This window comes from Aspergillus welwitschiae, assembly GCF_003344945.1.
Source record: "Aspergillus welwitschiae strain CBS 139.54b unplaced genomic scaffold BDQ94scaffold_55, whole genome shotgun sequence".
Taxonomy (NCBI): domain Eukaryota; kingdom Fungi; phylum Ascomycota; class Eurotiomycetes; order Eurotiales; family Aspergillaceae; genus Aspergillus; species Aspergillus welwitschiae.
The window spans coordinates 1-24,274 of NW_020798749.1; the positions used below are offsets into that span (position 1 = coordinate 1).

Here is a 24,274-nt window from a genome sequence, read left to right on the forward strand (position 1 = left end):
TTATTATTTTTAACAGATGGTATCTTTCTTAGATAATCAAAAATAAAAAAATCGGAGTATAATAGAATTTATTTATTAGAAAAAAAAACCTGTTAACTAAATAAGAAATTAGTTATTAAATACTGCAAATTTATTTAATAATAATAAAAATAGTCTATATCCACGAAATAAACTGATTCTTAGAGAATTGATAGTTTAATACTAAGAGATCAGTATTTTATAAATATCAAAAAAATATAGAACTGTTATTAATGATCTTATAACTTTTATAACCACTATAATACGTCATCCCGATGGCTTTATCTCGGATAACTAGATTATTCTATCACAGTAATTCATAAAATCTGATATGTTCTATATGAAGAAAATTTATAAAAATCCGAAAAAATTCACCAGTTATTTATTTATATATGTATATTTTATATATAACTTTAGAGCTTCTCAAATCCAGTATTGTTTGAGATATAGTAGTATCAAAAAGATATCTTTTATATAGGATAGCAGGATGGGCCGCCTAACGTGTAGGCTGTTCAACTGTTGTTTACATTAATATCAGAATATGTAGAACCATATATACCCGCGCTTAGTTAGCAAGCTTGACTAGTAGTTAAGCTATTTTCTAGTCTTCAGGCTGAAATCTATGAGAGAGAAAGGTATTATCATAGATTATTAACCTAAGAGAGTTTAAATAATAGGATACCAGCTGTTCCCGTGTCTATATTTTTTGCTACCTATAAGTAAGATTCCAGAAATCCGCAGGTAGCTGCAGGTAATGACGGTCTTTTTGGCCTTGCGTGAACAACACCCCTAGGTTGTTCCATGACGGATTCAAATTGAAAAGCACACTAGGATGGATCCTACTGCAACCCCGAGGAACTGTAGTCCCCGGTCTCTAACAATCTGATTCCATGGCCTGAACTTGGCCCCGTCCAACACTATAGGCAACCCAGTAAAGCTTATTCCTGATCAGTCCTCAGGATATTCATCCCTAATGTTACTGACAAATGTCCTCGTTTCTTCATCCCATCGTTTGAAGTGCTTCCCCGCCACTGCCACGAGTGACGAGGGCAATTCTGAGAGCTCGGGATCCATCGGCTCAATATTCTCCTCGGCCACATAACGAACACTTTTATCCTCGACTCTTGGGAGCAGGAGTTAGCTTCACCTTGTAAATAAGATCGATACCTGTAAAGGAGCTTACAGCACATGATAGAAGCTCTGGTGCCTACCACCCTGTAAGCGATCTATTCCCATCCTTCTCATCCATTGTTCACCCGCGCCGCACTCCGTGTCCCAACCTGTTATGATGGCTCGGTAATCATACCGGCGATGTCTGAATACCTGCCCAACGTAGTATTTTACTTGCCTCCGCTGGGAAGAGCGCCTCTTTACCTGTTTAGGTATTTCGTCCGCCGCACGCATGACATGGAGGCTTTCCAGAATATGCTCATACTCGGGCGTCCCATGAAGCAGAGGCGCCACATACTGTTCAATCAGGTGGATATCGGATGGAAATTCAGACGCAAAAAGTTCCATTAGCCATAGGAGATTATGTCTGATGTCGGTGGGCCGGGCAAGATCCGAAAGCAACAAAGAGGACCAAATGGCAGCATACTTCGCACAAACCACCTCCACTGGTGATAGGCGCATATCAGGAAACCGAGTCATGCGTTGGACCGAGTTCAGAATATTCTTGCTGCACCGAAGGACGACCTCTGAAGGGTGGGATTCGGCCAAGAAGTTCGCTCGCTCGACCGCAGTGACACCTAAGAAGTTCAGTTGATACTCTAGATCCGTGATTGGTGTTTCCTTCTCTGAGCGGAACGGATCCATATAGATTGGGCTGCCCCGTGTCCCGTCTTCAATTACATTATCGTCAATATCATAGCCGATGGGCGGCATGATAATTACATGGACATGAAAAGGAAACCCGCATGGCCGGGCGTTCAGGCCGATTCGTTCAGCAACATAGCAGTAAATAGTTGCCGAAATTAGAGGAAGTGAGTTGTGCTGAGGGTCATTCAAAGCAACACCAAGAAAGTTATGCTCCAAGCAATGGTACTCTTTTTCTTCACCAATTCCGGTGAAATTATTTGCCCTCAGGAACTTCGCAACCGCCCTGGCTTTATTACGAGACGTGAGCTGGTGGATGTCTGGACAATTGACTGAAAGTAGCGAGGCAATCGAGTCCAGTCTATCGCTTATCTAGAATTGTATTAGATAGCAACGTCTTTTCAAGCCCCAGGGTCACTTACCTCTTCTAAATTGCCGAAGTCGCTCTTCGGTCTAAAAAGGTCGAATGCACCTAATGCCCTGTCTAGAGACACCTCCTCGCCATTTCTCAGTTTAGCCCATTCTTGTACAGCGAGACTTCGATGAAGGCAAGTGAGGAGCGCCTCGGCATAGTATCTTATTTCAAAGCAATACAGTTAAAACGAGATGTCGTCCCATGGATAGACAGAACAAACCTCCTTGCCAAGTAATCTTCTACATTGGAATCAATCTCAAGATTATGTAGAAGGGCATCTTTAGCATCATAACCAAGCCCTATAATCTTTCGAACCTTATCGATTCTTCCAGCTTGATTTGCAAGGATACTGTCCAGAAGATGACAGGTCGCGCGGTATTTTAGATGCCTTAGTATGTAAAGCGATTTCCAATCTACCGCAGAGATAGGGCTTGCAAGCTTCGCTGATAACCCATGTTGCCGGGCCCAGTGCTTAAAATGGCTCAGGCAATAATATCGCCATAGTAAAGGCTGTGTTGTTACTCCGCGAAACCCGCGAGCTGTCTGTTCTAATGCGGCAGCGGAACGGGGTGGGCAGTAGCAAAGAATTTGATGTAGCAACTCTTCAGGGAAATAGTCCAGAGACGGAACCATTCCGGTACATGTGGCACAGCAATAGACGACGACAATTGGGACGAAAGAAAGGCTGTCCTTAGACTATGACAAGTTTGTGCCGCTCATATCCGTGTCCATCTGGGTGGGTGCACATCGGAGCCAAGCGAGCTCGATCCTGAGCGGGGAGTTCTGCCGTATCAGCTCTTTCTAGCCCATTTCTTATCGACAATCTTGTTACTCCTGCGCAAAATCCATCCTTCATCTCCTCATCACGGAAGCCTTTCATTCGGACTCATGGGCCAATTTCAGTCTTCGACAAGCGAAGAGAACGCCAGCTCTTCCGCTAGATCATCCGATAAGAAACTTGATTATTACGAACTTTTACAGGTGAATTGGGACGCATCTGCAGAGGAGTAAGCTTGCCTTGCCTTTCGGTTTTCCTAAATCTTGCGCATGAATTTTTTCTTGGGAATAGGGCACGCAGAATGGGGAAGGGAATATGAAAGCGGGCCTCGAAGGGGAGACTTGGTGGGATGAGCAGCAAAAGTATCCTGAAGCCACTAACACCCCATACTCCCTTTAGAATTAAAAAGGCGTACAGAAGAAAAGCCCTTGAGTTGCACCCGGACCGGAACTATGGAAATGTGGAATCTGCTACAAAGCTTTTTGCAGAGATTCAGTCTGCTTACGAAGTGCTTTCAGACCCTCAGGAGCGTTCGTGGTACGATACCCATCGAGATGTCTTGTTAGGAAGCCAGGGCAGTTCTGGCAACTCGGGAACTCCATATAGTTCGCGCACGACTACTGCAGACGATGTCTATAGGATCTTTTCTAGGTTCAGTCCACAAATGGAATTTTCAGATGCCTCGGATGGCTTCTACGGTGGTCTTCGTGAGGCCTTCTCACGACTTGCCATGGAGGAAGAGATCGCTTGCCGTGGGGAAAATATGGAATTTATTGCCTATCCTACGTTCGGGTGCCGGGGAGACGATTTTGAAAAAGTTGTACGCCCATTTTACGTTGCATGGGGCGGCTTCTCAACAAAGAAGTCTTTTGCATGGAAAGATGTCTATCGTTACTCAGAAGCTCCAGACCGTCGTGTTCGTAGACTGATGGAGAAGGAAAATAAGCGTCTGAGGGACGAAGGCATCCGTGAATTCAACGATGCAGTTCGATCACTCGTAGCTTTCGTCAAAAAGCGCGACCCGCGATACAAGACAAGCACTCAAAGTGAATCACAGCGCCAGGAATTCCTCCGACAATCTGCTGCCTCCCAAGCTGCCAAATCACGGGCTGCGAACCAAGCTAGGCTGCGAGACCATGTTACGCAAGACTGGGCAAAGTCAGAGGAATTTGAAGATGACGAGACAGTGAGTACCGAGACAGAACTGGAATTTTTCGAATGTGTTGTGTGCCGCAAAAGTTTCAAGAGTTTGAATCAGTTTGAGGCACACGAACGAAGCAAAAAGCATGTCAAAGCTATTAGGCAGCTTCAAAAGGAAATGAGGAATGAAAACAAGCAACTAGGACTAGCGGGAGATTCATCAGAGTATGAAGCCCAGACTGCCATGACATTCATCCCCGATTATCAGGCTATGCCTGTATCGGACGCCGAAAGCACACCATGCAGATCCACGTCGGGAAACACTCTCCCCGGCAATGATGATAATGAGGGTCGCATACCGGCACCGGAAATTGCCGGTGAGATCCACAGTGAACGCGTATCTCACGAAAGCCTACGGGGCTATGTCGATCAAACCTCAGAAAGTGAAATTGACTATGCTTCAAGAGAAGTTGTCGAAGGTCGACTCCAACTGACCGGTGATTCAACACAGGATACGACAAATGCGGCGGCTAGTCTGTCTTCGGATTTTACGCATCTAGAGCTTGATCCCTCCAAGCCAGCCGTTCAGAAGTTGGGCAAGGCTAAACAAAAGCGCATAAAAAAAGCTGAACAGGCAAAAGGACAGTCCTTAGGCCCGCGGTGTACAACATGCAACGCTTCCTTTCCTTCACGGACCCAGCTTTTTTCACATCTTAAAGAGTCCGATCACGCACAGGTTCAGGAGGTCACTCGGCATAGAAAGAGAAGAGCTTAAAAGATGTACTTTGGTTTCCCGTTGGCGCCTTTCAAGAGCTTATCTATCAACGACTGGCACTAACCGTGGCCATGTAACAAGTAAATACGCCATTGAAAATTCATACCATTATTTCGGATGATATGTTCACACGTATCTCTTTTACAGGCCTGTTGCCCTATTATCACGGCACGTAGGGTAACGAAAAGAGAAAACTGGAGAAAAGAAGCCGAGACTACCAACTTGCTCTGACTATCGCGTGCGCATGCTATTTATCCTAACCCAGCCCTCGAGTTCTTCACAACATGTGCAACAGGTAGAAGAATACCCTTATTATTCATAGAACCAAGAGGGGTGCCAATACTCCATCCCATTTTCTCAAGCATAGCCCTGCCCTTATTCTCGGCACCAATTTCAGGTGCCGATCCTCCGACGACATCACCATCCATGTAGGAAACGGTTGCATCGGTTCGCCCGCGGCGCGACTTGCTAGGCTTGCTCGTCTTCGAGTCCCGGGGTTTGAGCCCGCGTTGGCCACGCCCGTTTGATAAGATCCGATCCATTTGAGACACGGTTTTGGATGTATATGTAGGAGTCCGAGAGGTCTTGTGCACGATGGGAAACCTCGAGGATCCCTTGCCTCGAGATTGCGATTTCATAGACAAAACATTGGCCAGCTCGTGGACCAGTTTGCGGTGCTGCTTCGACATGGGAGGCAGAGCCAAGCTGCAGAGACAGTGTCAGATATCATATACCAGGAGCAGTTCAGTTTACTGAGAGTGTAGATATATGTACCTGTCTCTTGGTGAGAGGAGAAAATGTCGAATTTCGCTTTTCAGGTCCTCGTTGCCTATTCCATTGGAATATTTGTCTTTTAGGGACGGGTTTTGGCGGCCCCGGCCCAATAGGCCCAGAGAGCGTAGCTCTTCGCGTTTTTGCTTCCTGGCCTTCTTCTTTGCCCTGTCGTTTTGCCAGGCATTCACCAGCTCAGACTCAAGTTCACTGTCTGATAGATTGATATCCAAAGGACGGCCCTTTCCTTTAGACTTCTTTTTCACACTTGGTCGGTTGTAGTCCATGATATCGAATCCATAGTAGGGATCAAATTCCAGTGCATCAGCAAAAGCCGTCGCAGACGCAAAGAAACCGTTGTCATATGTGTGCAGTTTCTGCATAGGGTGAGTAAGGAGATTTCAGGGTGATCCAGGTCTCGAGGGGATGTCTGGCGAAATTGGAATGTTTAGGTATCTTACCTCAGAATTTTCCTCTTCTACGTCCTCTGTGTCTGTATCGTCTGATGAAGCGGGTGAGGCGCCATTCGTACGGAATATTCGGTCAACCGATGCCTCTTGATTTATTTCTTGATTCCAATGGTTGTAGTGACCTTGGCCCGATTAGTAAACATCCACAGACGAAACGACCAAGGAATATTTGCATTCTGACTCCACTTACACTCTAAATTATCATTCTCGCCGCACTCTTGTTCATCGCCCAGTGTCATATTACCGCGTTGAGCGGAATCCTCATTCGGGCGCAGATTCTTTTCAGCTGCGGAGTTCAAACCCATAACGGACGTTGGTACCACCTTGTCGGGATTGTCTGGTTCTTGAGCTTTAACAGGGTGTAGAGAACTGCCCAGTATCGAGTATTCGCTGTCAATATTGTCTATGTAGTCGGCGAGTATGTCATCGTCGTCTCTTTTCCATTTTTTGCGCAGCCGCCTATCGCTGGCAAGCGAAATGTAACTTGGGCTGTCCATTTCCTGGGGGCAGTTTTTTGTCTGTGATGGTTTGGGAGCGGGCAATGAGTTGGACTCGGAGTTTGAGCAAGGGATTTCCGATTCGCTGGGCTCGGATGCTCTTGGTTGCTGACTACCGGCGATAGGGACAACCTTTTGCGTCTGGATCTCCGAGGGGTGGGATCTGCGTTCCCCATGCTGGTATCTCCGGCCACGAAACACAACCTCATCTTCACTCGAATCCGCGTGAGACAGCGTGGTGGAATGAACTATGGGATCCGATATCGCTGTCGATTCGAGGTTGTCAACTAACTCGGCGCAGAAGGATGGGTCCTCGTTTCCCGGCCTGCTCTCTGGCAAGAATGTAGCCGTCGGCTGGTCGCAATTCTTGATCGCCAGTGTTTCCAGGTTCTCTTCCTGTGCGGTAGTCTCAATTGTGCTGGGAGGGGTTTGCGTTTCACTCTCCCGGTTAATGTCCCGGGCGCTCACGAAACGGACTGTTTGGTGGCGTAGTGAGGCACCTGTCCTCCATAGGCTGCGTCCTTCAGTGTTGCGCGCTTCTTGCTGCATTGTCAAATGGCTTTTGCCAGGATCTTCGAAAAGTCAGTAACGTGACTTTAATCTGAAGTGGTGATATGATACGATAGAGTACCTAAGAGATCATCCGCCACAGTTTTCTGCTTTTTGTTCCGGACTTTTGCCTTGGATCGTGTCATTTTCCAGGCCTTTTATTTCCCCCTTTTCTTTCTTTTTCTTCGCTTGGCTTGCTGGGTTTCGGCCTTGTTCTTGAATTATATTGATAGTCCTTGTGTCAGTTGGAAGACAGAAGAGTGTTTGTTCGATCTGATGAGGATAAGCGACTTGAGATGGTACCTTTGCTACTTCCAAGCTTAATCTAGCCGTTCGCTCTTGGCAATGTTATCTGCGGTTCATATCCTCACTTATGTAATGATGGTAAGCCGGCGAAGGTGCCCGGCGGGGTACACAGGCGGGCTTTATCAAGAAGGGTCTGGGCGGCCTTGATTCACTCAGAGACAGTAAGGTCTATTTTTCCCACACGGCGTGTCAATACTGGCCAGAGCTACTATACATCATTTTATATTCAATCGTCGTTTTCTGTTGATTCTCCTGTGTACCTCAAGTAGGGGCCTATGATAACCTTCTCTAAGCTTTCCAAGTTGTAGCAGCAACTTCCGCCCTAGCTGGCCCCGTGACTACAACTAATGCATAGATACTATATGACCCCTCCTGGTCACATCCAAGCTTCCCTCTGTGGTTGATTTATCTTTTGTCACTACCAACCCTATGATCTGTCGCGCTGATAACTGTCATTATCTCATTCTTGGAAAGTGCGTTGCACTTTTGATGTCTCTCCCTCAAAGTCCCGCCATCTAGGTTGCCCGTCTCCAACGGGCCGAGGATAATATATAGTGCAATCTTATCGAGTGACGTACTACAACACCACACCCTACCATCTTCATCCGTGCGACCAGGGAAGTGCAACTTAGAGTATCGCAACGATAGCAGACATGAACACAGTTGACATAGGACGATGCAGCAAACGCATCGTACAGTATCTCTGGGATCCAGAACCCAGGAATGATGAAGATCCTAATTCTTCAATATGGTGCCTAGGGATAGAGTATCATCCCGACAAGGATGCCAACCCAAGAGAGACACGTAAGCCCAAGCAAAATTATAACCAACCCATGCCTTTTTAAAAGACACATTTGTTCCAAATGTCACTGATACCGGTGCCAGCCGACAAGAACAACACCCGAGAGAACGCGATGGGAACGACCAACTATCGGAAACCATCAGAACATGCGTGGCCTGAGTCGTTCCTGTTGGATTTCGAATCAAGAATCTGGATGACCTATCGGTCCAATTTCCCCCCTATACCTAGAGTCGAGGGAGACGACAAAAGTGCATCAATGACACTGGGGGTACGCCTAAGAAGCCAATTAGTAGATACGCAAGGATTCACATCCGATACTGGCTGGGGCTGTATGATACGATCCGGTCAGAGCCTGCTGGCAAATGCACTATCTATGTTGGTCCTAGGACGTGGTACTATCATTCACGCGCGTGGCCTGAATGCACTGCTAACATTTGACCAGACTGGCGCCGTGGAGCAAGGTTTGAGGAAGAATCACAGCTACTATCTCTTTTTGCCGACACGCCAACTGCCCCCTTCTCCGTACATCGGTTCGTAAAACATGGTGCCGAATCGTGCGGGAAGTACCCTGGGGAATGGTTTGGGCCCTCCGCAACCGCCAAGTGCATAGAGTAAGCTCCACATTACACCTAGCAACTATTATAAAAAGGTGAACTGAACAATAAAACAGAGCACTTTCGTCCCAGTGTGGAAATCCCACACTGAAAGTATATGTCTCGAATGATACATCGGAAGTTTACCAGGACAAATTCATGGATATCGCCCGAAACACATCCGGTGCTTTTCAGCCTACCCTGATACTTCTAGGGACAAGGCTCGGCATTGACAACATCACCCCAGTCTATGGGGATGGTCTAAAAGCAGCGTTGCAGTTCCCTCAATCAGTCGGAATTGCAGGGTATATTGCCCACCCATGAGCCATTCCTCACCATTAAAGCTGACGTCATCACTAGGGGACGCCCGTCGGCGTCACACTACTTTGTCGGAGCCCAGGGGTCGCATCTGTTCTATCTAGATCCACATTATACCCGCCCTGCGCTTCCAGATCGTCAAGAAGGCGAACTATACTCAAAGGAGGAGGTTGATACTTATCATACACGGCGCTTGAGGAGGATTCACGTGCGGGACATGGATCCGAGCATGCTTATAGGCTTCCTCATTCGAAACCAGGAAGATTGGGCCGACTGGTTAAACCGCATAGAAGCCGTCAAGGGACGGCCGATTATCCATGTACTCAAGCAAATGAATCCTGACCACGACCAGGAAGCGGGAGCACTTGACCAGGTTGAAGCACTGGATGATATCGAATAGCACTTGCTGTCAATACATTTACTTTAACTTCAGTACCCAGCTTTGATCCGATATACCACTGCGTTTTGATCTTATAGACATGCAACTAGGCAATTTGATATTCGAATTCTGCTGGGGAAGGTAAACCCGCGCAACCAACCCCACATCCGAGTTATGTTACACCGCATTCACGTCACAAAAAAAAAACAACCATAAAACATTTGGCCCAAGGGGAAAAAAGAAATAAAGCCATCCCATGACACATTAGAATCCCGCGAACACCCTGTAACCCACCACCTCAAAACCGTAACAGATGACGAGGTAGCAAAAGAACAATCCTGCAGAAAGAAAAAAAGGGAAGAAAATGCTTATTTGGCAGACGAGTACTTCGTGACAGCCTTGGTGCCTTCCGACACCGCGTGCTTCGCCAATTCACCGGGAAGGATGAGCCTCACACTAGAGAGGTGTTAGCGATTTGCTACTATCTCGATCGACAGAGGACTTACGAGGTCTGGATCTCCCGTGAAGAGATGGTGGACTTCTTGTTGTAAGCGGCAAGTTTCGAGGCCTCGGTCGCGACACGCTCGAAGATATCTAGACCGCGTTAGGTGCTTGCTGAAGTTATAACTCTGCTTCATTCACGACATACCATTGACAAAGGAGTTCAGGATGGACATAGCACGAGTCGAGATACCGGTATCAGGGTGGACCTGCTTCAAGACTATAACACAGTCAATAACTATTGACTAGGAATAAAAGTCTTAAGATTACTTACCCTTGTAGATGTAAGACGAGTAGGTCTCCTTCCTGGTCTTTCCACGCTTCTTCTTGTCGCCGGAGGCAGCGGCAGCAGTCTTCTTGCCGGCTTCCTTCTTCTCAGCGGGAGCCTTGCCGCCTGCCGGGGCCTTGCCACCGGTGCTGGGCTTCTTCTCAGCGGCTTTGGGAGGCATATTGAAAGATTTTGAGATTAGGTGTGAAAGATGTAGAAAGTTGTGATAAGGGTATAGGATACGGTGGTTGCGTTGGCGTCGACAGAGGATAGAGTGAAGATGAGGATAAGAATGAGGGAGACGCGGTGACGAGGGAGGCGCGCTACTTATACTAGCTCGCAAATACTCAGTTGATCCTGAGTCCGCAAAAGAAGCAGAATTTCAATACGGTCACATCTATGTATGATCTGTATGATTAGATGAGGGAGAACGCGTCGTCCACTGTGGGGAGTTGGCTAAGATCACGCTAACATGACCGTATCGAAACGATAATTATTAATTACCACGCTTAACCCAATTGGGGCGACCACGCGCGGAATCATACCAAACACTCTTTGCCAAGCTATGGGTGCGCCGGAGCATGATCTCATTTGTGATTGGCTGACCCCGCTAAGCGAGAGGGTGATCTGAAAGGCTCCCGGGTAGTCCAACGTCACCCTGATCGCGTTGTTATATATGTCCTCCGCTCCCTCGCGTTGGCCGTCAACCCTTTAGCACCATATCACGCTTATCGCCATCGTCACTTGTTAACGACAACTCCCTAATAAATTAAACACCTTCGAAAGGAAAAAAAAACCTCACATACCATCCAACAAAATGACTGGAGGCAAATCTGGAGGCAAGGCCAGCGGCAGCAAGAACGCCCAATCGTATGCCACCCGTTCATCTCGAGCGTCATCTCGAGATATTCGTTAATATACTGACCCGGTCACAGCCGTTCGTCCAAGGCCGGTCTCGCCTTTCCCGTTGGACGTGTTCATCGTCTCCTCCGCAAGGGCAACTACGCTCAGCGTGTTGGTGCCGGTTAGTGATACTCGTTTTAACCCAAAAGGCAACTCTAACCTCATAATAATAGGTGCTCCCGTTTACCTCGCTGCCGTCCTTGAGTATCTCGCCGCCGAAATTCTTGAATTGGCTGGCAACGCTGCTCGCGATAACAAGAAGACCCGTATCATTCCCCGTCACCTTCAGCTCGCCATCCGCAACGATGAGGAACTGAACAAGCTCCTGGGTCATGTCACCATTGCCCAGGGTGGTGTCCTCCCCAACATCCACCAGAGTAAGTACTGGCTCCACTTGTTAATTCAGCATGTGGTACTGACAATACATAGACCTTCTGCCCAAGAAGACCCCCAAGAGTGGAAAGGGCCCGGGAAGCCAGGAGCTGTAAACAATTTCTTTCTAATTTGGGTTCTCTGATTCGGCGCGGTTTGGTTCTCTTATTGATGTGATAACGGGGTTCTGGTCGGAACGTTTATGGCTCTGCGATTTCTTTTTTCTAGTTTCCACAGTTTATGGTTGTACATTATGTCTACGGACATGGAATGATACCGACAGCATTTTCACGGATTCAATCCTACCCTCTAGTCCGGACTTGTGTAGGAATTTTGCTCAACCATTGAAAGCCAATGGCGTGTCTTTATATTTTCCTTTAATATGACCCGTATAATTATGGTCGCTCAGAGCATATAGATGTTATAGTCAGTTTTATTTTCATCTATGGACCTAGGTATACAAGATGAATGCGCAAAGAAGCTGCAGTTATACTCAGTGTGTCGAGCTGTCCGAGGCAACTAGCAGATATCTCCGCGTCAATAATCTATACTTTCAGCAGATCATCATTGTTTCACTCACGAGGCAATTGAGGGGCAGGGATGTTTCTCTCGTATTTGCTGCCTATAGAAATGTCAGATCCTGATCTTTCGATTCATAAAGCACACTCTGTTCAACTCACCACCCGGGGCCGTAGGCGCGCGGTAAGGGTCAGGGTGTTTCCATGTCTCTAGAAGCTTTTCTGTCTCTTGCAGCAATACCTTTCCGTTTCACCGTCAGTTCTTCGAACTCTAGTTATTCAATGCGATAGGAAGCAGCACTTGCCTTCTGCTGACGGGGATCGCGAACATCTTTGTTGGCCTCAAAAAGTGAGCGAATATACACGGCTTGTCCTCTCCAGATATGGCGGTGGACGGCCCAATCAAGAGCCAATTTCAGGGACCGTCGATAAAGTGAACTGGACAACAAAGTCAGGATATCTTCTATTCGCTCTTCCTTCGGTCAACCTACGCGCCAGCGTTGAGAGGCATCGTGATTTGCAGCAAATTCGTTCCGTAGGCGTGAGTTGTCTTAAGGCACTTGTCTCTGGGGCCTGCGGCGTTTGTGCACCAAGGCTGTCGGGTTGTAGTCTATGGGTTTTTGCACGAAGTTTACAGCTCGTTCAGTTGCCTAGCCGTTAATGATCCCTATGCGGGTCACGAAAGTACCAAGTTGGTGTGCTTCGACGCCCGCAGTAGCGTAATAATAATACTCCGTTCATTTGCCGGGCGCAGGGAATGCCGCGCTTGTTGAGGGAAATTCCGGTTGTCTCGGCCCGGGCTTGAGCTTGCAGTGCCCTCGACTGACATAAGTTTCGTCACTCTACAGTTCCCGACAGGAAATATCCATACCTAGGACTTGGACTAGAGCCCGACAACATACCGTCCACTCTTTAGGGGGCCCTATTTATTCTACCACAACTCCCGGCTACATTCCTACAGTTCTTGCAAATCTGAATATTCAGACGGACTCAAACCAGTCATCATGGCTTCTCGATTACCGTTTCATCGCCTCTCTGGGCAACACCTGAGGACTCTTCATCGAAACAACAGCGTTTCCCGCAGCCTCCACATCGGCCGCGCCAGAAGCTTGACGTCTGTTGCACTCCAGAAGAGCGTTAATGGTTCTCTCAAGTCAAGCGCGAGTCTCCAGCAGGTTACGGCTCTGGGGTCAGTGGTATCAAGTCTTTTTTTGATTAACGGCAATCAACGACTAACCGTTGTCACAGGCCCAAAATGTCTCGCTTCAGTATCGCTCCTTTCGGGGCTACTCAGGTGCGGACTTATGGTAAAGTTCCCTTCCATTGTCTCCAAACGCTACTCTACTAAAGCCTGTTGTTGTTTCCGGTTAGCGGACACTGTTGTCAAGGTTCCGCAGATGGCGGAATCGATCACCGAAGGGACATTGAAGCAATTCTCCAAACGTGAGGTCCCAGCACTCGAAGCATATATAGATCGGGCTAATATTGTCGGGCAGAGATCGGTGACTACGTTGAACGGGACGAGGAGATCGCAACCATTGAGACTGACAAGGTAAGCGCTGAGACTGGGCGATGGCCGCCTCTTGCTGCAATGGATATGCCCCTGTGGAGTATAAAACAGCGACTCACTTGTGTAGATTGATGTATCCGTTAATGCCCCTGAATCCGGTACCATCAAGGAGTTCCTCGTGAGCGAGGAAGACACCGTCACAGTTGGACAGGACCTTGTCAAATTGGAGCTTGGTGGCGCCCCTGAAACCAAGAAGGAAGACGCAACTGAAAAGCCGGCCGCGCCAGCTGCTGCTGACAAGCCCACGGCTTCCGAACCTGAGAAACCTAAGGCACCCGAGGCACCCCAGTCTTCCTCCCAGAAGGCCACACCTCCGGAGCCCAGTCCCTCAAAGAAAACAGAGCCGGCAGCTACAAAGCCGCAGGTCTCCGAAGATGCGAAGCCCAGCGTTGGGGGTCGCGAAGAGCGGAGGGTATGTACCTGACTAATTGTCTATATCTACCTTCCTTTTTCTTTCCTCCACTAACATTAGAGTCTTTTTACTTTCTCAATAGGTGAAAATGAACAGAATGAGATTAAGAATCGCGGAACGTCTGAAGCAGTCCCAGAACACGGCAGCTTCTCTCACCACATTCAACGAAGTCGACATGTCCTCTCTGATGGAGTTCCGCAAGCTGTACAAGGACGATGTATTGAAGAAGACTGGTGTCAAACTCGGATTCATGAGTGCCTTTTCTCGCGCTTGCGTTCTTGCCATGAAAGACGTTCCTGCTGTTAATGCCTCCATTGAAGGTCCCAATGGTGGGGACACTATCGTTTATCGTGATTACGTGGATATCAGTGTGGCCGTTGCCACTGAGAAAGGACTCGTGACACCAGTGGTTCGCAATGCGGAGACCATGGACCTCGTTGGCATTGAGAAAGCAATCGCGGATCTTGGCAAGAAGGTGAGGGATGTTCTGGAAGCTGGCTTAATGAGAACCGGCTAACGTGCTTTTTGCCAGGCTCGTGACAATAAGTTGACTATCGAGGACATGGCTGGAGGCTCTTTCACCATTAGCAATGTGAGTGCTTACCTGTTTTTCTACCAGGTGTTCGCTCAGTTATTAACAGTACACCTAGGGCGGAGTTTTTGGCTCTCTGATGGGAACTCCCATTATTAATCTCCCACAGACAGGTAGGTCTGAATCTTGGCGTATCGCTTGGTTGTATATCTAATTCTTTTTCAAGCTGTTCTCGGACTCCACGCAATCAAAGACAAGCCGGTGGCTGTGAACGGTAAAGTTGAAATTCGCCCTGTATGTTCCCATACTTCTGCATGAAGCCTCAGAAAAGGAGAAAAGGCTGTGATGGTCGCTAATATTGCGAGCAGATGATGTATCTTGCCCTGACTTACGATCACCGACTCTTGGACGGCCGTGAGGCTGTGACTTTCTTGGTTAAGGTTAATCATTCTTTTTGGACATTTTTCTATGGATTGTGTGCTAACTCTGGCTAAACGCAGGTCAAGGAATACATTGAAGACCCCCGTCGGATGCTGCTGGGGTAGATCTTTCACGCTTCATGCTGATTGAACTGACCTGTTGGGTACCGGAGGTCTCAGGCATCCATCACCCATTCTCTTACGCCTCTTTTATTTTTTGCACTTAGGCTCTCGAATTGTAGAATAACAGTCCTGTGTGGACATGTAACCAAGAGTATCAGCTTACAATACAAACTTCATTAAGCTTGATTGCTGCCTATGATTGTTCTGGGATTCCAATACTTTGGCTCGATTTACCATGTACATACTAATCAAGACGCTCTCTACTATCAAAACCCTATCCTGTCCTTCAACTGCTGGGTCTCTTCACGGCTCAGTCCTCCAAGTCTTCCTCTCTCGAGTTGAATGAGTATTGGAGGGTCTAGTGTCTTCATTAGGTCGGTCAGGAAACGATGTACCAGACGGGTAGTGGTATCTCCGAGTGATGAAGTTTGCCCAGATCCTTCCGACACGTCTAATAAAAGGTCGATGGGTGGTAGGAGGGTGCTCAGGTATTCCAGGTTTGCCTGGTCCACATGCGGGTCCAGATCTTCGCGCAGGCACGCAGTAACATGTTCAATGCATTCCCTGTACCTACCTGGCGATTGAGCACCCGCCATGTGATAATCGTTCAGTGCAGCTTCAGTTATTAATTTTGCAGTAGTATCAGCGTGTCCATCTGGTAAATTATCTCCCGCTGTGCCGCAAAGGGCGACAAATCTGACTAGTGTATTGTAGGATCTATTCAATGCGAGATCCCGGCTATTGTGGGCGGGTGGTTTGTCGTTTTCATGGGATTGGTGCAATTGGGGCGGCCTTCTTTCAGACTGGGCTATTGGACTCCTGTTCTCGGTTGTTGTGCGCTGATCTCCCTGCGACGGCTCGACAGCCGGTCGTCTGCTTGGCTCTGGATGTCCATTGCCATCACTGAACAATTGTGCGAGTTCTAATATCTGGGTTTTTATCTGCATGTCCTTGGGAAGGATATATGATGGTAGGAGTGCAGCCTTGATAGCTGTTGGGTTGAGCGTCAGTACCTGTGACTTGCTATCAAGCGCATAGGAGTGTCCATACTGTTGATAGTTTTCAAACTCCAGCTAATGTCACATTCATGTGCATACTGTGTCTCTCCACCATTCCCGGGGCTCAGGACTTGGTCAATGGCCATGCACAGGAGATAATCCAGTATCATAAGGTCTACCTCAACTTGGGTATCCGGGTCTGCTGTGAGCGATTCCATGGTGGGGTGATGCAGCCAGCTAGCAATTCAGCCATTCTGTTGGTCGTATGATCGCACTGTTTTAAAGGGTGAGGGCTTCTAAATCCCGCCACAATCCATGGGTCGAGCTAATACAGTATGCTTTGTCCTGTGAATTTTCAAAAATGTGATACCGGCCCGGGCCCTGTGTTTGGTTATTTAACTGGTCAATTGGTTAACTACGGTCCGTGAATAGCTGCGAGGTAATCAACTATTGATTGGCTGGTCATTTCGATTATTGGTTAATGTGCTTAATTAGTAATTGTGTTGGAGCCAGTGTGGCTATCTAGTACTAGTAGTTACCCGGCCCTTGCGCGATTGGGTTATTTGCTTGTCGAGTCCGACGGTACAAGGTAGTCTGTCAGTGTGAGTTTAGCTTCTTGAGGCTTGAAAGGCCATGGGCTTTGGTTCCTTGAGTAAGGCCTATTCTTTTCTTCCGGCGCGTATTCAGTTGTACATGATGATGGATTACATCGGTTCAGAGCATAGGTGTAGTTCTCGGGACGCATTATCATTACGACCATACCCGAGTTTATGTGTATATATATATATATGTATGTATATGTACACCTGTACAAAGGATCAAAGTGATACCAATCAGTGGGCGAATGCCGTCACGTATAATTACCCACTTGACTAACACTCTACTGCATGATATACCATGCTTGCTTGCCTATCCCCATACAAAACAATCGACAATACATAAGCTCTCCGGCGTGCTTCACCAAGATCCCGAGAGGTTCAACCCCGGGTACATACACGTGATCGGAAGCGGTTAAGCATGGCGTCATAGCTACCTAAGGCTACGATTACAATACTCATGTGACGTACCTGCAGTTAATACCTCTGATCACATCTACAGGCCAGGCCAAATATTGGCATCTGCGACTGGCTCCGTTTGCTGTGTCGGCCTAAAGTAAAACAAACCACTTGCGCGCTACATGCTAAAGAAGACACCCATAAGCGTGTCTTCATTACCCAAGAAGCTTCTGCAAAGGTCCTTGTCAATGGCGTGGTATTGCTCTGGCTCCACGAATAGCGAGCTTATCGCGAACCTGTTCAAGACGGGTCTGATAAAAGATGAAAGAGTGAAGAATGCCATGCTAGGCGTGAGTAGTAGCTCCTATCCCTGAACTTCACACACTGTTTAAGACATTGCGGCCAGCGTTTACACCTGGGTTGACACAATCGCCCCCCCCCCCTCCCTCCTTCCTCTTTCCATCCGCCCCGTTTCCTTCACTTCTAGCCACATATCCGCACCTAGATGGACACTGCACGACCAGACAACCTCCCTGTTTCCTGAGTGGAATGGCGTTTCTGACTAGAGTGCAAGGTCGATCGCGCCCATTATGCCCCCTCAAGGCCATACTCAGATTCACCGCAGCCCATCGGACATGGAGCTACCATCTCTGCTCCTCACATGCATGGACATGCCTGCGAATACCTCATCGATTACCTGAAGCCAGGCTCGCGTGTGCTGGACATCGGGTCTGGTTCGGGTTACCTCACCCACGTGCTTGCAAACCTCGTCGTGAATCCTTCGTCCACGAGCGAAGCCGATGGCCAGGTTATAGGTGTAGACCACATTCCGGAGTTGGTGGAACTGGCACAAACAAACATGCGCAAATCGAAAGATGGCAGCAACTTCCTTGACTCTGGAAGGGTGAAATTCATCACCGCCGATGGTCGTCTGGGCTGGAAAGAAGGTGCACCGTACGACGCCATCCATGTTGGCGCGGCCGCGCATCATCTTCACCCCGTACTCATCGAGCAGCTCCGCGCACCAGGGCGAATGTTCATACCCGTTGACGCGGAGGATGATGAGGCTAGCTTTGGGCTGGGGGGCGGACAATATATCTGGGTAGTTGATAAAAGTGGGGATGGTTCGGTCCGCAAGGAAAAAGTATTCCAGGTTAGCTACGTTCCTCTAACTGACCGCCCGGGAAGATAAGACTGTGCAAGGGATGAAGCGAACGTAGAGGGGAGCACAAAACCAATCTGTATCGACATAATCAACCCGTTCCAGAGTACTTGAACCCGAGACCGCAGAATGTGTATGAATACGGTTTGTTGAAATTAGTGTTGCTTTGTATTAGTAGACCAGGGCTTGGCCATGGCACAGAATGATTGTCAATCTCGAAAGAGATTGAAACAAGTTTAAACTAGAATGATCTAAATACAATATGTTTTCCCAGCATTCAGAAGTCCGGACCCCAACATCAGCGGAAAGGGAAACCGCCGGGAAAGTTGAAGCCCTGACCCGAGAACTTGAATTGCGGACCGCCGCCCTGCTGGAAGAAAAATTGTCCGCCTGGTCCAAACGGACTCCCTTGAAATGGCCTGCCCCTTTGTGACTCTGGGTCATTGGGGTCATCGCCGTTGTCGTACCGGGATCGCAATTCAGGATCAGAAAGTACCTCGTAAGCTTCATTAATTGAGGCCATCTTCTTCTCAGCCTCCTCCTTGGTAACACCCTGGGAAATGGCCTTATCAGGGTGGTGCTGTTTCGTAAGCTGCCGATAAGCACGCTTGATAGTCCTCTCGTCCGCATCGCGGCTCACACCCAAAACCTTGTAGTAGTCTTTCTGCTTGGAACGTTTCTGTAGAACTTGGGCCTTCTGCAACAGGGCCTGAACTTCCCTCGAATTGGAATGATGTTCCTTGGCTTGGTTTAGCAACCGTATAGCATCATCAAACCGATCCTCGTCAATAGCATGCTGACTCTCGAGGAGGAGCGCCGGTAAAGAATTAGGATCGAAAGTCAAAGCCTCCGAGCAGTATGGACTAGCCCGTTTGGGCATTTGCGCCTGAAGTGATGCAAGATTTAGTAATGTACCGCGAAAAGAGGATGTTTAGTAGGGGTTGAGTGAACGAACCTCCCGGAAAACCTCGCAGGTCCGTTCGACGAGTGAGGCATAAAGGCTGCTCGGGGCTTTTGGGTGAATAAGACCATCCTCCTTTGCCTGTGCAGCATCCTTCTGCACGTCATCGAGGAGACCGCTTTCACCACTGACCCCTACCAGTATATTAATGGCGTTGTTGTGTTTTCGCGCATTCACAGCTTCCTCCAATTTTTGCAACTGTTTTACAAGCTGCCTCTCCCTTCTGTAAAGGCGATTGCACGGTTTCGAATCAGGGTCAGAATGTAGACATTTGCGGACTTGGGAAATACCGCGGTCCGTGTCTCCCAAGGCATAGAAAAGTGTCGACGATATCTGTAGATAGGGCTCCAAGGAGCTCGGGTGAATCTGTAGCACGTGAAGAAGATCGCTGATTCCCTGTTCTGTTTCACCCGTCTCAAAGCGACAATGTGCCCGAGCCCGCCGCAGGCTTAAAGACATCGTTGCCTTGGCCAAAGCTATACTCGCCTGGCTTACACAGACATCCCAGGCTCCGCGACTTTCCGCTTCCAGCGCGGCAGACGCAGCATCACGCGATTCCCGGAGTTCTTGATACTCTGGTGTGGACCTCTTACCAGCTTTATCAAGATCACCCAACGCACCTGCCCAGTCAGCAGAGCTGGCCTTCAGTCGTGCCCGCTGTAGAAGAGCGCTTTCGAAGTCTGGCTTCAGTTGAAGAACCCGGTCGAAGTCTTCAAGAGCCAGTGAGCTTTTACCCAGGCTCAGCTGGGTAGCACCTCTCTGAAAGAGTGTAAGATAATTTGTGGGATCCCTGGACACAGCCGCATCAAAATACACCAAGGCCTCGCGGGGGGAACCACCCGCAAGGTGGGATTTTGCAGAAGCGATCAACGATGATAGTGGGGTGTCAGAGGGGATCTGAGAAGACTGCAGGCCATGGCCAGCGGAAAGAAAGGCCAGAAAGACCGTAAGAGATGTTAGAGGCAAGTGCATGTTCGTCTAGTTCGTGAAACACCTGGAATGGGACTTTGACGATGGAAGCAGGATTTAATTATGGCGCAAATATCATAATAGGTCAGGACTTATGGTCAGCATGGAATAGATGACCGAGGATTGAAGGTATAAAGAGCATGAGGGACCTGGAAAAGGTCGGAAAGCACTTCACATATTATCAATGCTAACAGTAGCGGGCAGGACAGACACTATATCGTCCTTCGTCGAAGGGGAAGGAAAAAGGAAGCTTGATCCATGACCACCTTCTTCCAGTCTGGCCTTTACGACGACATTACATACGGTAATATTACCACACGTTCGATTTCCGTATGGAGCTGATGATCCCGTATCCGGACTTGCCATACCAACAACCTCCGCATGCCCCAAATCTCGAGCTAGCCGAGACTCCAGCAGCTGGATTTTTGAGAGTCTGGACCAACGAGCATGGTTTATTCAACCCCAGCTCGGTAGAATATGTTCAACGCGCCGTGGATATGCGCTCGATGTTTCGTGCGGTCTGCTGCTAGGATTGGCTCCAATCCGCGTCTGTTTCTACAACATCGCGGCCTAAAGACTGGTCTGCTATACCTCCTTCATATCTATTTCTGTTTCACCGTCTAGGAAGGAACTGACGTGGTCCGAGGCAGATTCCTCAGGCCTTTCACAAGCCCTATTAGCACGCGCTCGTTCTTTGACCAGTGAACATTCCACACTCTCCGCCCATTTGGCTGAGGTATTTGATGCGAAACTCGCCAAGCGAGTGGGTGAACTCGCACCAATCGCGAGTACCTTGAAAGAGTGGGAACACGCAAATAGTGTTTGTATTTCTCCAATGTGTTCCTGTATTCAGCTCTATTGACATTTTGCAGTCTATATCGGAACTTTTGTCCCTGCTTGATGACCCGGAAACCGATGCTGAGCTGAGGTCGCTTGCAGTTGAAGACCTGGAGAGCAGCAAGATCGCGCTGCCTGCCATAGCGGATAATTTAAAGAAGGCTCTTATACCTCGCCACCCTTTCGCAGACCTCCCATGCTTGCTCGAAATACGCCCCGGCGCAGGTGGGGACGAGGCTGGCCTTTTTGCTTTCGAGGTATTGAGAATGTATATCGCCTTCTGTTCACGTCGTGGTTTCAGGTATAGCATCATAAAACAGGATGTTGCAGACGGCCCTGCGCAAGACCGATTGAGTGAAGCGGTCCTGGAAGTTGACGCGGATGGGGCCTATGACATCCTGAGAACAGAGTCGGGAGTTCATAGAGTACAGAGGGTTCCCGCTACCGAGGCCAAGGGCCGCACACATACCAGTGCCGTTAGTGTGATGATACTTCCTAGTTTTCCAGACTCCGGGAGTGGCCTTGATAGTTCACTCAATTTTGAGGACCCAAACAGTGACTACTATGTGGATCCTCAAGAGGTTCGCACAGAGAAGATGCGAGCCGGTGGCGCAGGCGGTCAGCATGTCAATAAAACCGAGTCAGCTATTCGGTTGACCCATATACCAACGGGTACCGTTGTCTCTATGCAAGATTCACGTTCCCAACATGCCAATCGGAAGAAGGCTTGGCAGGTTTTGCGGGCGAGATTAGCTGAAGCAAGACGAGAAGCCCGAGAACAGGAATTGGTTAACCTAAGGAGAGGAGCAATGGGCGGTGTTGCTCGAATGGGACGCGGTGACAAGATCCGAACTTACAATTACGGTCAGAATCGCTGCACAGACCATCGCAGCGGCCTCACCATACATAACCTGGATAGTGTTCTTGATGGTGGTGAAGGCCTAGAAACCGTAATGGATAGCGTACGGACATGGCTCGTCGAGCGCGAAATAGAGGCCATGGCTGCTGAAGAATCAGTCCAAGACAAAGAAGGGCTGCGTGCCCAACTGCGATAGGGTCAGGTATCGCCGCAAAGACAGCTATTCGCTTATAGGCATGATGTAAATACAGTCATATCATATGGCACACTATAAAATTCACATGCATTGGGTAATCCAAATAGTAATGGTTCTTCTCACCATGTGTCGCACCTCCTGGCCAAAGTGTATCCCATCAAATGTATCGCCTTTCCGGATCGAGACCATCCAAAGCATCCATGGTTTTCTCGTACCTATGAAAGGGTTAGTCGCATGCACACTCAGGCGAAAAGGGTTGTTTTAGCACGAACATCGTAAACACTATGCCTCCGCTCATGATCAATCTCGCTAGCCGTGGGACAGCACCAGACCAGAATGTGAAGATGCCCTCGTCCTTGAAAATACGTGCAGCGCAGACAAAACTGTTCTTATAGTTCTTGCTGGCCTCCAGCGATTGCATCCTGCTGTTGTGTCAGAGTACGGCTGATATCCCCTGGCCTGCCCGATACATACCTTGTCTTGACAGTATCAAGAGGCTGTGTAACATAGCTATCACGCAAGAGAGTCAGTATAATAATCACAAGCAATGCCCGAGGGGTAGGTAGACGTACACAGTGATAAGGCCTGCAATGCCTCCCAGAGCGAAGGTGCTCGCGGTTCCCAACTTCTCACCTGGAGCGACGTAACCCTGAGCCATTTGTTTCAACATCGTGTAGCTCGAAAACCTAGTAGCCGAGTTGGCAGCCTGTCGTGCAGTCGTAGGGACGAAGCCTTGAAAGAAACCGCGAACACCTCGCTCCTGAAAAATCACTCTACTGCCATGTAAGAATCCACGCATGCGAGGATTTTGTGATTTGCGATCGTCGATCCTGCAGTATTTATTGACATCATACAGAGTTAGTACTATTTGTACAATCTGCAGCAGAAGCTATGGCCCAGTGTGTTGGTATGATGAGAGTTAGAACTTAACGAACAATTGTGTCTTGATGCTCTCAAATGGAGTAACAGCTAGCAATGACTCCGTAAATCCTGCGCCGAAACCTGCGATGACTGTTTTTGGTCCAGAAATCTGGCCGTTTTCATCCTGCAAAAGCGATTTCAGCCAATCGAAGGCGACAAACCCTTTGTTAAATTAGATCTCAGCATTAGCTACCATACGGGTCAAGATCGTTTCGGTGGAACAGGATGGACTCACGAATTCCTGCCTTAAGTGAATTCCCTATAATCAAAGTTGTGCACCCAGCGTACCATTGTGATCCAAATGGCGGCCATGGGAGTTTCTTTGCGTCCGGTAATCTGCGATTGAGCTGGGATCGGGTTTTCGCAACTGAGCGCGCCAGGTGTTAAGCGATCATTGGAAGGTCCAGGCTTGAATAGGTCTTACATTCGGCCGGGTAGGTAATTGCTGCCATCAAATTAGCAAGCGATATCTTGATTTAGAATAAGAGGATGGTTACCGATCTCGACTGCACCGGCAGTAGAGCCTGCGATAATGGACCGCAGGCTGCTGGGCTACTACTTTGTTAGGAAGAAACATCGGTGAATGGCTGGGTACCAAGAGGATTGCAGCAGACCTTAGACCTCTTATCGTTCTCGGAGGTTGCCATTGCCGGGTATTTGCTGCAGGAGCCGTGTGAGAGCCTGTTAGCTGACTACTTTGTATTCGCTGGGAGACACTCAGCACTAGGAGTCATACTAGGGATACGGGGCTCGGCGAGAGCAATTCCCGCAACCCACCCAGTTACGTGGGGTAGACCTTAGGTAATTAGAACAGTATTTTCAGTTAAGCTTAAACTGGGCTCCGTAGTACCATTATCACTCTTTCCGATATCGTAAATTGGGGTATACATTCACATTTATTGAGATGATTCTGGTTGTTTCCCAGGGATTAAAGATTCCATTCCGCTAGGCGCTACATACTTAAGACTGTAAGCTGTGAAACTTGAGAGAACGCGGCGGCATCAATCACTCCCTGGGCTTTTCCCATCCATTTTAATACTTTTTTTTTTTTTTTTTTTTTTTTTTTTTTTTTTTTTTTTTTTTTTTTTTTTTTTTTTTTTTTTTTTTTTTTTTTTTTTTTTTTTTTTTTTTT

The 24,274-nt window shown here is 48.2% G+C and overlaps 14 protein-coding genes across 14 annotated transcripts in view; 6 read left to right on the forward strand and 8 right to left on the reverse strand.

Moving 5' to 3' along the window:
• Window positions 1-686: 686 nt before the first annotated feature.
• BDQ94DRAFT_110851 (Hemimethylated DNA-binding protein YccV like-domain-containing protein) lies at window positions 687-3,022 on the reverse strand. The gene is made up of 4 exons (XM_026763561.1): window positions 2,469-3,022; window positions 2,256-2,409; window positions 1,202-2,205; window positions 687-1,141 (listed from the first exon to the last, which is right to left on the reverse strand). The coding sequence occupies exons 1-4, from the start codon at window positions 2,879-2,881 to the stop codon at window positions 967-969; spliced, it is 1,746 nt and encodes a 581-aa protein (XP_026620636.1). The 5' UTR covers window positions 2,882-3,022; the 3' UTR covers window positions 687-966.
• Window position 3,023: 1 nt separating this feature from the next.
• On the forward strand, window positions 3,024-5,100 carry BDQ94DRAFT_110867 (putative C2H2 finger domain protein). The gene is made up of 3 exons (XM_026763562.1): window positions 3,024-3,255; window positions 3,426-5,021; window positions 5,089-5,100. The coding sequence occupies exons 1-2, from the start codon at window positions 3,137-3,139 to the stop codon at window positions 4,939-4,941; spliced, it is 1,635 nt and encodes a 544-aa protein (XP_026620637.1). The 5' UTR covers window positions 3,024-3,136; the 3' UTR covers window positions 4,942-5,021; window positions 5,089-5,100.
• Window positions 5,067-7,614, reverse strand: BDQ94DRAFT_110849 (putative R3H and G-patch domain protein). Its single transcript, XM_026763560.1, has 5 exons — window positions 7,311-7,614; window positions 6,373-7,251; window positions 6,174-6,304; window positions 5,716-6,089; window positions 5,067-5,646 (listed from the first exon to the last, which is right to left on the reverse strand). Exons 1-5 carry the CDS (start codon window positions 7,372-7,374, stop codon window positions 5,193-5,195), a joined length of 1,902 nt encoding a protein of 633 aa, XP_026620638.1. The 5' UTR covers window positions 7,375-7,614; the 3' UTR covers window positions 5,067-5,192.
• A 1-nt stretch (window position 7,615) lies between these two features.
• Window positions 7,616-10,020, forward strand: BDQ94DRAFT_110831 (cysteine protease ATG4). Its single transcript, XM_026763559.1, has 5 exons — window positions 7,616-8,338; window positions 8,420-8,728; window positions 8,779-8,947; window positions 9,007-9,234; window positions 9,290-10,020. Exons 1-5 carry the CDS (start codon window positions 8,188-8,190, stop codon window positions 9,645-9,647), a joined length of 1,215 nt encoding a protein of 404 aa, XP_026620639.1. The 5' UTR covers window positions 7,616-8,187; the 3' UTR covers window positions 9,648-10,020.
• On the reverse strand, window positions 9,995-10,576 carry BDQ94DRAFT_163424 (histone H2B family protein; the record flags this gene model as incomplete). Its single annotated transcript, XM_026769735.1, has 4 exons — window positions 9,995-10,082; window positions 10,133-10,220; window positions 10,276-10,347; window positions 10,402-10,576. 4 exons carry the CDS (start codon window positions 10,574-10,576, stop codon window positions 9,995-9,997), a joined length of 423 nt encoding a protein of 140 aa, XP_026620640.1.
• A 493-nt stretch (window positions 10,577-11,069) lies between these two features.
• Window positions 11,070-12,083, forward strand: BDQ94DRAFT_153484 (histone H2A). The gene is made up of 4 exons (XM_026768147.1): window positions 11,070-11,265; window positions 11,331-11,419; window positions 11,472-11,675; window positions 11,728-12,083. Exons 1-4 carry the CDS (start codon window positions 11,213-11,215, stop codon window positions 11,784-11,786), a joined length of 405 nt encoding a protein of 134 aa, XP_026620641.1. The 5' UTR covers window positions 11,070-11,212; the 3' UTR covers window positions 11,787-12,083.
• On the reverse strand, window positions 12,084-12,857 carry BDQ94DRAFT_153487 (NADH dehydrogenase [ubiquinone] 1 beta subcomplex subunit 9). Its single transcript, XM_026768148.1, has 5 exons — window positions 12,680-12,857; window positions 12,494-12,626; window positions 12,351-12,429; window positions 12,251-12,292; window positions 12,084-12,189 (listed from the first exon to the last, which is right to left on the reverse strand). The coding sequence occupies exons 1-5, from the start codon at window positions 12,697-12,699 to the stop codon at window positions 12,164-12,166; spliced, it is 300 nt and encodes a 99-aa protein (XP_026620642.1). The 5' UTR covers window positions 12,700-12,857; the 3' UTR covers window positions 12,084-12,163.
• Window positions 12,858-12,959: 102 nt separating this feature from the next.
• BDQ94DRAFT_110939 (putative dihydrolipoamide succinyltransferase) lies at window positions 12,960-15,379 on the forward strand. Its single transcript, XM_026763563.1, has 11 exons — window positions 12,960-13,377; window positions 13,437-13,495; window positions 13,560-13,631; window positions 13,685-13,740; window positions 13,826-14,170; window positions 14,253-14,645; window positions 14,703-14,762; window positions 14,821-14,875; window positions 14,929-14,996; window positions 15,071-15,142; window positions 15,203-15,379. Exons 1-11 carry the CDS (start codon window positions 13,193-13,195, stop codon window positions 15,245-15,247), a joined length of 1,410 nt encoding a protein of 469 aa, XP_026620643.1. The 5' UTR covers window positions 12,960-13,192; the 3' UTR covers window positions 15,248-15,379.
• A 131-nt stretch (window positions 15,380-15,510) lies between these two features.
• BDQ94DRAFT_163427 (uncharacterized protein) lies at window positions 15,511-16,460 on the reverse strand (the record flags this gene model as incomplete). Its single annotated transcript, XM_026769736.1, has 2 exons — window positions 15,511-16,235; window positions 16,295-16,460. 2 exons carry the CDS (start codon window positions 16,458-16,460, stop codon window positions 15,511-15,513), a joined length of 891 nt encoding a protein of 296 aa, XP_026620644.1.
• A 719-nt stretch (window positions 16,461-17,179) lies between these two features.
• BDQ94DRAFT_111106 (protein-L-isoaspartate O-methyltransferase) lies at window positions 17,180-18,500 on the forward strand. The gene is made up of 2 exons (XM_026763565.1): window positions 17,180-17,587; window positions 17,812-18,500. Exons 1-2 carry the CDS (start codon window positions 17,420-17,422, stop codon window positions 18,427-18,429), a joined length of 786 nt encoding a protein of 261 aa, XP_026620645.1. The 5' UTR covers window positions 17,180-17,419; the 3' UTR covers window positions 18,430-18,500.
• Window positions 18,501-18,563: 63 nt separating this feature from the next.
• BDQ94DRAFT_111116 (DnaJ and TPR domain protein) lies at window positions 18,564-20,496 on the reverse strand. The gene is made up of 2 exons (XM_026763566.1): window positions 19,355-20,496; window positions 18,564-19,285 (listed from the first exon to the last, which is right to left on the reverse strand). The coding sequence occupies exons 1-2, from the start codon at window positions 20,330-20,332 to the stop codon at window positions 18,698-18,700; spliced, it is 1,566 nt and encodes a 521-aa protein (XP_026620646.1). The 5' UTR covers window positions 20,333-20,496; the 3' UTR covers window positions 18,564-18,697.
• A 165-nt stretch (window positions 20,497-20,661) lies between these two features.
• Window positions 20,662-22,221, forward strand: BDQ94DRAFT_163430 (putative mitochondrial translation release factor (RF-1); the record flags this gene model as incomplete). The annotated part of the gene is made up of 3 exons (XM_026769737.1): window positions 20,662-20,837; window positions 20,954-21,149; window positions 21,202-22,221. The coding sequence occupies 3 exons, from the start codon at window positions 20,662-20,664 to the stop codon at window positions 22,219-22,221; spliced, it is 1,392 nt and encodes a 463-aa protein (XP_026620647.1).
• On the reverse strand, window positions 22,190-23,859 carry BDQ94DRAFT_153505 (putative mitochondrial tricarboxylate transporter (Ctp)). Its single transcript, XM_026768149.1, has 9 exons — window positions 23,757-23,859; window positions 23,640-23,694; window positions 23,567-23,587; window positions 23,378-23,509; window positions 23,157-23,304; window positions 22,794-23,051; window positions 22,696-22,731; window positions 22,494-22,643; window positions 22,190-22,436 (listed from the first exon to the last, which is right to left on the reverse strand). Exons 1-9 carry the CDS (start codon window positions 23,787-23,789, stop codon window positions 22,379-22,381), a joined length of 891 nt encoding a protein of 296 aa, XP_026620648.1. The 5' UTR covers window positions 23,790-23,859; the 3' UTR covers window positions 22,190-22,378.
• Window positions 23,860-24,244: 385 nt separating this feature from the next.
• Window positions 24,245-24,274, reverse strand: part of BDQ94DRAFT_153512 (uncharacterized protein) — a 1,201-nt gene continuing 1,171 nt past the window's right edge. The window contains exon 3 of the mRNA XM_026768150.1: window positions 24,245-24,274. The gene's annotated coding sequence lies outside the window, so the exon portion shown is untranslated.

What these genes read in the sequence shown, in the direction of transcription:
- BDQ94DRAFT_110851 (XM_026763561.1), bottom strand. Translation starts at nt 2,881, where the DNA reads ATGGTTCCGTCTCTGGACTATTTCCCTGAAGAGTTGCTACATCAAATT. An exon ending in GAAGATTACTTGGCAAGGAG is followed by an intron (nt 2,410 to 2,468) that starts GTTTGTTCTGTC and finishes CTTTGAAATAAG; the next exon opens with ATACTATGCCGAGGCGCTCC. An exon ending in CAGAGCTTCTATCATGTGCT is followed by an intron (nt 1,142 to 1,201) that starts GTAAGCTCCTTT and finishes CCTGCTCCCAAG; the next exon opens with AGTCGAGGATAAAAGTGTTC.
- BDQ94DRAFT_110867 (XM_026763562.1), top strand. Translation starts at nt 3,137, where the DNA reads ATGGGCCAATTTCAGTCTTCGACAAGCGAAGAGAACGCCAGCTCTTCC. An exon ending in TGGGACGCATCTGCAGAGGA is followed by an intron (nt 3,256 to 3,425) that starts GTAAGCTTGCCT and finishes TACTCCCTTTAG; the next exon opens with AATTAAAAAGGCGTACAGAA.
- BDQ94DRAFT_110849 (XM_026763560.1), bottom strand. Translation starts at nt 7,374, where the DNA reads ATGACACGATCCAAGGCAAAAGTCCGGAACAAAAAGCAGAAAACTGTG. An exon ending in TGTGGCGGATGATCTCTTAG is followed by an intron (nt 7,252 to 7,310) that starts GTACTCTATCGT and finishes GACTTTTCGAAG; the next exon opens with ATCCTGGCAAAAGCCATTTG. An exon ending in CTCCTCTCACCAAGAGACAG is followed by an intron (nt 5,647 to 5,715) that starts GTACATATATCT and finishes CTGTCTCTGCAG; the next exon opens with CTTGGCTCTGCCTCCCATGT.
- BDQ94DRAFT_110831 (XM_026763559.1), top strand. Translation starts at nt 8,188, where the DNA reads ATGAACACAGTTGACATAGGACGATGCAGCAAACGCATCGTACAGTAT. An exon ending in TGCCAACCCAAGAGAGACAC is followed by an intron (nt 8,339 to 8,419) that starts GTAAGCCCAAGC and finishes TACCGGTGCCAG; the next exon opens with CCGACAAGAACAACACCCGA. An exon ending in GCAACCGCCAAGTGCATAGA is followed by an intron (nt 8,948 to 9,006) that starts GTAAGCTCCACA and finishes ACAATAAAACAG; the next exon opens with AGCACTTTCGTCCCAGTGTG.
- BDQ94DRAFT_153484 (XM_026768147.1), top strand. Translation starts at nt 11,213, where the DNA reads ATGACTGGAGGCAAATCTGGAGGCAAGGCCAGCGGCAGCAAGAACGCC. An exon ending in CGCTCAGCGTGTTGGTGCCG is followed by an intron (nt 11,420 to 11,471) that starts GTTAGTGATACT and finishes TCATAATAATAG; the next exon opens with GTGCTCCCGTTTACCTCGCT. An exon ending in CCTCCCCAACATCCACCAGA is followed by an intron (nt 11,676 to 11,727) that starts GTAAGTACTGGC and finishes GACAATACATAG; the next exon opens with ACCTTCTGCCCAAGAAGACC.
- BDQ94DRAFT_153487 (XM_026768148.1), bottom strand. Translation starts at nt 12,699, where the DNA reads ATGCCTCTCAACGCTGGCGC. An exon ending in GCGATCCCCGTCAGCAGAAG is followed by an intron (nt 12,430 to 12,493) that starts GCAAGTGCTGCT and finishes TGAAACGGAAAG; the next exon opens with GTATTGCTGCAAGAGACAGA. An exon ending in CCCTGCCCCTCAATTGCCTC is followed by an intron (nt 12,190 to 12,250) that starts GTGAGTGAAACA and finishes GATATCTGCTAG; the next exon opens with TTGCCTCGGACAGCTCGACA.
- BDQ94DRAFT_110939 (XM_026763563.1), top strand. Translation starts at nt 13,193, where the DNA reads ATGGCTTCTCGATTACCGTTTCATCGCCTCTCTGGGCAACACCTGAGG. An exon ending in CAGCAGGTTACGGCTCTGGG is followed by an intron (nt 13,378 to 13,436) that starts GTCAGTGGTATC and finishes CCGTTGTCACAG; the next exon opens with GCCCAAAATGTCTCGCTTCA. An exon ending in GGGGTCGCGAAGAGCGGAGG is followed by an intron (nt 14,171 to 14,252) that starts GTATGTACCTGA and finishes CTTTCTCAATAG; the next exon opens with GTGAAAATGAACAGAATGAG.
- BDQ94DRAFT_111106 (XM_026763565.1), top strand. Translation starts at nt 17,420, where the DNA reads ATGCTAAAGAAGACACCCATAAGCGTGTCTTCATTACCCAAGAAGCTT. An exon ending in TGAAGAATGCCATGCTAGGC is followed by an intron (nt 17,588 to 17,811) that starts GTGAGTAGTAGC and finishes CTAGAGTGCAAG; the next exon opens with GTCGATCGCGCCCATTATGC.
- BDQ94DRAFT_111116 (XM_026763566.1), bottom strand. Translation starts at nt 20,332, where the DNA reads ATGCACTTGCCTCTAACATCTCTTACGGTCTTTCTGGCCTTTCTTTCC. An exon ending in CCTGCGAGGTTTTCCGGGAG is followed by an intron (nt 19,286 to 19,354) that starts GTTCGTTCACTC and finishes GCATCACTTCAG; the next exon opens with GCGCAAATGCCCAAACGGGC.
- BDQ94DRAFT_153505 (XM_026768149.1), bottom strand. Translation starts at nt 23,789, where the DNA reads ATGGCAACCTCCGAGAACGATAAGAGGTCTAAG. An exon ending in AATTACCTACCCGGCCGAAT is followed by an intron (nt 23,510 to 23,566) that starts GTAAGACCTATT and finishes TGGCGCGCTCAG; the next exon opens with TTGCGAAAACCCGATCCCAG. An exon ending in TTCACTTAAGGCAGGAATTC is followed by an intron (nt 23,305 to 23,377) that starts GTGAGTCCATCC and finishes AATTTAACAAAG; the next exon opens with GGTTTGTCGCCTTCGATTGG.